The sequence below is a fragment of the Nelumbo nucifera genome, chromosome 3 (genome assembly GCF_055504915.1).
Source record: "Nelumbo nucifera cultivar China Antique chromosome 3, China Antique-T2T, whole genome shotgun sequence".
Lineage (NCBI taxonomy): Eukaryota > Viridiplantae > Streptophyta > Magnoliopsida > Proteales > Nelumbonaceae > Nelumbo > Nelumbo nucifera.
Window position 1 is genome coordinate 54,330,974 of NC_142651.1, and position 8,626 is coordinate 54,339,599.

Sequence of the window (8,626 nt, forward strand, 5' to 3'; positions counted from 1 at the left end):
TAAATCTTCTCATGGGTAGAATGTTTATAGTCATTATAGACTAATTTTAAGTTGGTTTAAATTTGAGAAAGTGGAGTACATAGCTTATAGTGAAGAACATAAACTAAGGCACGGATTGCACATTTTATATACGATTCACAAATTGAGAAATGTTTCTAACCATTTTGTGGTTAAGTTTTATGTTAACTATGATCATTGTATTATTGTTGGAAAACCAATTGAAGGAAAGAAAATCAAAACCAATATCATGTTTTCTAAGTACATAACAAAATTTTAAAATATGAGAAGTAGTCAACTAATTAAAATAGTATATACATTTGCCTCACTTCTATTTCATCTTCTTTCTTACATAGAGTGAAAGCTAAATTCTATATGATAATGGTACATAACGTGGTGCTAATGAAGGTGATTGAACTTGTTACTCTGTCAATCATCCTCTTTTTTTCATTTTCTCTTTGCCATTTGAAATGTCCTCTTTAAGAAGCGATTAGCTATACTATCATTTCTATGGCATAACACCCTCAAGATTGTATTTGGGTCTGTTCTATTCCACTTTCCTGTGGTTGGGGGCATTGGTAACTGTTGCTGCTCTACACCAGCAACTGTCAACCCACTTGCTTCACATGCTACAATGCTGAAGTCCTCCACTATTTGCTCTGTGGATTGACCCATCAGTGCCACCACCCCTTCTACTACCTCTGCTTCCCTTTCCACCACCTCCTCAGCAACTAATCCCTCTCCATATGTGGCAAATACACGCTTGAGGCTCTCAAAATCCTCTTCAATCATTTCATGGTCTGACTTTGTGAAGACCCTACTATTTCCCCCAGCAAGTAATACCATGAGGTAGGCCTCAAAAGAAGCTTTCATTACTTCTTTTACTGCTAAAGGTTGAGCTCGATCAATGAGTATTGCAGCTAAGAGGGTTAGGTTCTGCTTGAGAATGCGCAATGCAGGACGGATACGAGCATTTGCAACATCACCCACATAGAGGCTATCATAGAATACAGAGTTTGAGTCTAGGAATATAAGACGATAAGCAGCCACCTCTGAGACATGTTGACAGGCTTCTTGAATAGATGATCGAGCAGCATCAAAGTAGGAAGGTGATGATGTGTCAAAGCTTTGGCGATTGCTAGGAACACGGTTGAGTGATTGGGATGTTGTATGAGGTGAGAGGGAGAGAATCTTGTCAATGGAATGGAGGAGCGTAAGTAGGTAGTTCAAGGTGTTGAGGCGGATGTACAAGCGTTGTGTCCCACGACTAGTCGATGGCCGAGGGTTTTGACCATCTATGAATCCATCTGGTTGAAAAGCTTCTACTCCAGCTTTGCAAGGGGCTGCTATCATCCATAACTTGTGAAACCTTGAGTCTCGACTGCATCTGGTAAGAGGGGGCAATGAAGGGATGTAGTTCTGCTTTGATCCTAAGAAAACAAGGAAAAACAAAGACAATTGTTATTGAACTTTTGCCTCAAAAATGGGAAAATTCATAAGATATCAATGAAGTAGTTGCTTCTCCAACATCACTTTAACAAGGGAAAGCAAAGTGCCCTCTTTGTAATAAGTTGTGAGAAATGCTAATACATTGCTCACTAGTAGAACTAGAGATGTACTACTATTCATCAAAGTATGATTAGAGATTAGTAAGAAAAATATGCAAACATAAGAACTTAACCATCCATTTTAAACTCTTGTAGATATAGGAAGGGATACTTACCGCATGATGCAACAAAAGAAGTGTAGTCCTGAAAGAGCAATTCTAGGCCATTAGCTAGATCATGAACTAAGTCATTAGATATTTCAACAGGGATCTCAAAGAAGTTTTCTATAGTTTCCTTGGCAAGATTTGTCAGCTCAATGGCTGAATGCGCATAAGGCTCAGTTTTGGACTTTGGATTCCATGTCTGAAACAAAATATCACAATTGATTAGTCTCACAACACCTAACAAAATCAAATTTGGTCCTGAGTTATTAGTTAACAAAGATTATATGGGCAATAATAGGTCTCCATGTTCAACTATAATTCTTTTATAAGATGAATTTGATTCTTTAGTTTGGACAAAAGGAAGCTAAGCAATACAGGATTTTCAACATTTTAGCTCAATACTACTATGGTGTTGTGTTAGATAGCAAGATAATTACCTCAGTTTCCTTGACTTTCTCAAGACACTCCTTTAATATTTTCAACCGTTCATCAATCCAACCTTTTAAGAGGTTCAATATGGTGGAGTGAACTTCATATGGTGTCATTTCCCTTACCATAGATTTGCCCCCATCTTCACAGTCAACAGAATCTTCAACTACCATTTGAACCAAAAAATCCTCTAGCTTTCCTGCTCTTTGCAAGACCCTAATGGCCTCATTTGTGAGGTTGGAAACTCCAGACATGTATTGTTTCAATACAGTTCCATAACAACTATGTAGGGTCACTACAGCAACTCCAGCTGCAATAGGGTACCATTTCTTCAGTATGGGACTGAATGTTTGCTTCTCTTTTATGGCTAATTCCTCTATTTCTTTGGCCAATTGAAGGATAGCTTCAGTGGCATCTTCTTCTGCTTCAGTAGTCATGCTATTTGCATTCTCATTTTCTAAGATCTTTTGATCATTACAAAAAAGAGGTGAAAGAAAGGAAAAAATGTTAGTTAGTTAAGTACTATATATGTATTGAACTAGTTAAAACTAAATTTTAAAGTCCTATTTAGATAGAAACTCTAGTTCTGTGTACCTTGGTGAAAGCATTTCTTAGGGATGACCTGATGTAATAATCCACCCTATTCCCCATAGAGTTTATAGAAGTATCCTCTTTCTTTGGTGTCTCTACTTCAGGGTTTGCAATGTCTTCTTGCAATATCTTTGTAGTTGATAATGCAACAGAGAGAAGGTTTTCCATAAGTCCCTTTGTCTCTTTCTGAAAGTTTTCATGATAATCAAGCAATCTCTTCTCTGACCAACCCTGCATTGAAGTTAATGCTACTGACAAGATCTTAACATGCATGAGTTCTTTATCAAATATCTTAACGTCATTTGTCACTTCAGCCAACATAGCAAGAGAAGCACATAACAGATCATGTTCTGTTTGTGATGTTGTAACATATTGCTGAAATAGGACCCATGTAAAACATACATTATGTATTAACTTGTCAATTCCTAGTGTAGACCATGTCTTCTTTATGAGCTCAAGTAGCTCATCAACCTCATCAAGGACTAATGTCTCATCCTTCATGTCAAAGATAGAGTGGAGGAGTGCAAGATACAAGTGGACATTAATGGGAAAACCATCTGCCCAATGACAAGCATCTGCATGGAATCCATGACCACTCCTCCATGACAATGAAACAACACAATTGCATAATGTTCTCATGGCTTCAGAGTTCTTTCCAGTGTCAATAGGTTTGATCTCACTCTCTTGAATAATGTCCCTGAGATGCATTGCAAAAGAGTTTGATCGGTCTATTGGGATTGCAGGATAAAGGAGGAGACCTGCTTCAAGAACTTTTAATTGACGCCTTTGCCAAAGATGGTATTCATGGGCATCATTGAATTCAGATGGTTTTAGGTGGCGAAGGAGCTCAAGAGGAAGAATGATTGTCTCAGGTCGCTTACCCATCTGTCGGAAACAAATAAGATAATAACAATTGGTTTAGCAACTATCAAATTTGATCAAGAAAATACACTATAGGAAAAAACATAGGGAAGGGCATGCTCAGAGTCACATGCTACAACTCAATATAGCACTAATTGTCTGCATACTCTTAGAAAATTATTGAAGCTTCGAGAAGCATTTTAGTATTGATTATATACTTAGTATGATCTATTTTCCCCCTAATTAAAGCTTAAAAGGCTTGAATTGCAATCTTATGATAATGTGTTTCTATTTAAATTAGATTTTTGGCTCTTACAACCCTTGAATTTTGCAAAAAAAAAAAAAAAAAAAATCACTTTAGACTGTAGTAAAGTATTAAAATGGCCATTTTCGTCTTGAACTATGATGAAAAGGCCACTTTAAGGCAAAAACAAATTATGGTAAAGACGTAGTTTATAGATCTGTTAGACAATGAATAAAATAATAAAAACATTCTTAGGTGGCACTAATCAAGTTTGAAAGTAACCACTTTACTAAGTAAATTACTTCAAGATCTATGATGGTATGAAGTTAATTAGCTAAATTAAATAAATTACATTGATTAAGATAACTAAGTAAATTAACCAACTATGTAAATTAAGCAATTGAACAAGTAAATTAAATTAATTAAATAACCTAAGTTAATTAAGTAAAATCTAAATAAGTAAACTTACACAATTAAGCAATATTTTAAAAGCTGATTCGAAAACTGAACCACTTTGGTCACTAGTTTCTAACGGTTCAATCTTCTTGTCTGAATGGATCAACTTGTAACAACTTAAAAAATTGCTGATGGTTTGACCGCCTAGGTCAGCAGGCCATTAACCAATGCAATGGTATTTTGCCAAAGAGTAGTTTGGGGTAGTGCTGTAACTAGTCTCCTGACCGATTCTTGGGCTGAATGGTCCAACCATCTAGGTCAATGATGATTTGAAAACCGAGAGCAGCTCAACCATTTAGATCAACAGTTTGCTGACCAAGCCATGGTTTGCTTTTTTTTTTTTTTTTTGAAAAAATCCAGACCAAGTATAAAATAGAATCAGACAGTTGATCGATTCTTGGGTCAAGCAGTTTAATCACCTGGATCAATGATGATTTCAAAACCATGCAATTAAGTTAATTGACTAAATAAGTTAAGCTAAGTAAACAGAGTAATCAACTTAAATAAATTGCACTAATTAAGAAAATTAAGAAAAGTAAGCCAACTATGTAAATTAACCAATTGATTAAGTCAATTAAGTAAATTAAGTTACTATTAATTAAGTAATTAAATTAATTAAAGAAATTAAGTGAATTTGTTTAACTAAGCAAATTTAGTTACTAAGTTAGCTACGTTAACTTGGTAAATTAAGTAACTGTTAACTAATATTACTTAAGGTAATTAAGTTAGTGTTTAAGTAATAATTTACTTTTAATTGTTGTTAATGATTTACTATTAAATTAACTGTTGTTAATTTAATAACTCTAACTTGATAATGTCCTTTACTTCACGGTTAATAAAATTTATTTTTCAACATCTAATTGCTTTTCAAACTTTAGGGTCAAAAGTTTTCTTTTAAAACTTGAGTAGTACCACATAATCATGTGTTTATTATTTTATTTATTGTCTAATGGATTTGTCAATGGCATCTCTAACGTTGTTTGTTTATTCCTTAAAGTGGTCTTTCCATCGTAGTTGGAGGGTGAAAATGGCCCTTTTAATTCTTTAGGGTCTAAAGTGACTTTTCTTTTTTTTTTTTTAAATTCAAGGAATGTCATAGCCAAAAATCCATTTTAAATTAAGGACCTAATACCATATTCTCAACTCTAAATTGTTGTTGGTTGCCTAGGCTGAACTTTTAGTTAGTCGACCTTCTGCATACTATATACTTGTTAAAACTATTTTTTGAACTCAACATTACATCAATGGCGTTTTATAAGATTTGTTGTAGTGCAGTCAAGAATGAATTTATGAAGGTCATGGAGGACTTTCAATCAAATGGTGCTTTAGAAATTAAATAAGCTTTAATGCCACTTTGATTCCATTGATTCTCAAGAAAAGGGTGCATCAGAGTTCAAGGACTTTAGCCCATCAACCAAATGGGGAAAATGTACAAAATCATTTTAAAGTGTCATCTAAAAGAACTAAGAATGTTTGGGGGGATGTAATCTCCAAGTCTCAAGGCACTTTTGTTGAAGGTTGTCAAATTCTTTTTGAGATTCTAAATTTCTAATTACTAATGCGATCCTAGATTCAAGAATAAAAAGTGGATAGGCTCGGGTGCTACCTATGATGTAATCTCTATTTTATTTTTTATTTAATTATAACATAATGGGTTGATCCATTTATTATGACATCATTGGAAAATAGTTTTATTTTTATTAGTTGGGATTTTAAATAGGTTTAGGTTTCTATAATGTTAAAATAATGGTTATGGGTTTAATTAGTGAAGCTTTTATTATAAATTAGTAGAACTCTATACTATAAAATAAAAATAAAAATTCTTTAAATATAAGATTCAATGAAAGAAATTTGGAATTAAATCATTAATACATTAAATTTAGGCCTTAATGAGAGGTAAAAAGTTACAACCCAAATTATGTTTTCTACCTTCATAATAGAAAGAGACTAAATTCAAAAATAGTGATATTTTTGTTAAAGAGAGTCTAAAACTGTTAGACACCATTCATAATTTTAATGTCGAATAAAATTTCATTTAAAAATAATGAAAATAATAACAGTTATTAAAATTATTATAAATGATTAATAAAATTAAATTTATTAAAAATATTTGTTCATATTAAATTAACAATAATTATTTTCTATAAATCAACATTAAATGAAAAATAAGGATGGCAATTTTCCCCATCCCCAACAGGTTCACGACTTCGGGATGTAGATTGCTTTAGCGGAATGAGGACAGGGATTAATTTAATAGCGATCCTTGACTGAAGTTGGGGTCGGAGATGGGGAATGAGATCCCCACCCCGCCCTGACCCCAATTATATATATTAAATATCATTCATATTAAATATATATTATTATATATGATATTATATATATATATATATATATATATATATATAAATTAAAAAATTTTTAGGCTTCGGGTCTCCACGAGAACCCATCCCGTCAGGGATCGGGATCGGGATCGGGGATTTAATCCAAAATGGATGGGGGAATATCAGAATATAATCCCCGCCATTCCCAAATCCTAATAGATGTTTTAGACATTTTACCTTGGTGTTTACCAGCCATGGAGGAATAGAATAAGCCATAAAAGGTGGTGTGATAGTTGTTTGTTTATTTTCCGGAAAGCTTGTTCACGTTGTTTGATTTTGATTTTTGATACAACGTTTAGCCTGAAAGCCTGAACCGAGCGCACCGGCGGACGGCGGAATCACCACGGAAGGTGCATGTGAGTGCGATTCCAGGAGGAAAAGAGCACTCCATCCAAGTGTAAACACATACATACCTGGCCAACGAGGGTCCTCATGAGGGTTTTTCTAAGCCTGTTGTCGCACTGCTCCGACACCCCCATCTGGTGCCTCATGATCTCCGCCGATGTCAACGGCCGCTTCGACCTCATGGGTGGCGCGGTGTTAAAATTAAAACCATGGTTCATCCTGGTGTTGGAAGGTGGGGAGCCGCCAGCTTTCGGTGACGACGGGTTCGATCCACCCGTCTTCCTCTGCGAAGAAAGACGCTTCACCGACTTCAACCCAAGCAATCTCTTTGTGTTACTGGTTCCGGACAAACTTGGGCAATTAGGTTTGGTCCCAGCACCACCGCCGCCTCCGGCATCCTCGTTATCATGTGCCGAGTAGTACGCTAATGGGTTCTTCCCTCCGAACCCTGGAGACGAGCGGCATGCCGTGAAGAAAACCTCGTAGGCCGTCTCTCTCAAATCATCTCGGTCGATCCCCTCAATTTTGCCGAAGGGCCAATCGAGATCGCCTTCTGCTGATAAGTTGTATTCTGATCGGGAAGTCGTCGAGGAGCCTCCAATGGAGTCGCGGCGGGTGTGTTGATGGACCATGTGGAACGGTTGATCCCGAATTGGGATTGGAGAGGTGGAATGGAGGGCGCCGGGGGGAAGGGTTGGGAGTCAGAGTCTGGCGAGGAAATGTCATCAGATATCCGGCGCGAGAGGTGAGGATGGAGGGGTGATCATCGGCACAGAGATGGATGGGTGACGTTGGTTTTGCCAGCGATATCATGCGAAGAAAACGAGAAGCGAGGAAGGTGGAGAAAACAAAACAACAAGTCAGGAAACCCGAAAGAGGAGATAAAATGGAGATCAGGGAGAGAGAAACGTTGGCTGTCTATATTTAGAATTGCTTAATTTAATTAATTTAATGTATTGCCTATATTTATATAATATATTTGTCTGCAACTAGCTTTACTTTGCTTCATGTCTCTAACCCTTAGATGCATTTCTGTGGCCGTCACAGCAGTACATCAAGGCCGTGATTCAAGGTTTTCCACGTTGAATGCATGGACATAAATCTACATGCACGTAGGGTGATTAAATGTAGTCGTTGTAAGTTTCGGAACCAATTGAAACCAATTACCATCCAACCTTTCAGGTTATTACTTATTAGGTAGGGTTAAGTTTCAAATTCTTGGGACTAACCTCCACCCTTCTTAAACCATGGTCGTGATTCAAAGTTAGTTTTAGCCTAGAGCTACTCCAACTGATTTTTCCATGTTGAATGCATGGTCATAAGTCTACATGTAGGGGTGATTAAATGCGTCAATTCTATGTTCTAACCGAAACCAACTGAAACCAACTTCCATCCAACCTTCCAGAATTATTTGTTAGGATCCTGTTTTAAATTCTTGAAAATAACCCCCACCTAGTTTGAGTATGGGGTATTAGAGGTTTATCTTACATGAACCAATTTAGATAACTAACCTTGATTGGCCTTGGTTGAACTAGTTTGGGTATAACTAATTTGAACTTACCACACAGTTTTAAATGATGGATTAATAATTATGTGTTTGGTTTCGTGGGC

General features: G+C 36.1%; 1 protein-coding gene across 1 annotated transcript; it reads right to left on the minus strand.

Annotated features, from left to right (window-relative positions):
* Window positions 1-271: 271 nt before the first annotated feature.
* LOC104601024 (protein unc-13 homolog) lies at window positions 272-7,830 on the minus strand. The gene is made up of 5 exons (XM_010264206.2): window positions 7,084-7,830; window positions 2,732-3,613; window positions 2,146-2,601; window positions 1,721-1,907; window positions 272-1,427 (listed from the first exon to the last, which is right to left on the minus strand). Exons 1-5 carry the CDS (start codon window positions 7,645-7,647, stop codon window positions 445-447), a joined length of 3,072 nt encoding a protein of 1,023 aa, XP_010262508.1. The 5' UTR covers window positions 7,648-7,830; the 3' UTR covers window positions 272-444.
* Between the last annotated feature and the right edge of the window lie 796 nt (window positions 7,831-8,626).

Coding starts and splice junctions, on each gene's coding strand:
- LOC104601024 (XM_010264206.2), bottom strand. CDS start 7,647: ATGGTCCATCAACACACCCGCCGCGACTCCATTGGAGGCTCCTCGACG. Junction 2,602..2,731: donor TAAGAAATGCTTTCACCAAG/GTACACAGAACT, acceptor AATGATCAAAAG/ATCTTAGAAAATGAGAATGC. Junction 1,908..2,145: donor AGAAAGTCAAGGAAACTGAG/GTAATTATCTTG, acceptor ATTTTGTTTCAG/ACATGGAATCCAAAGTCCAA.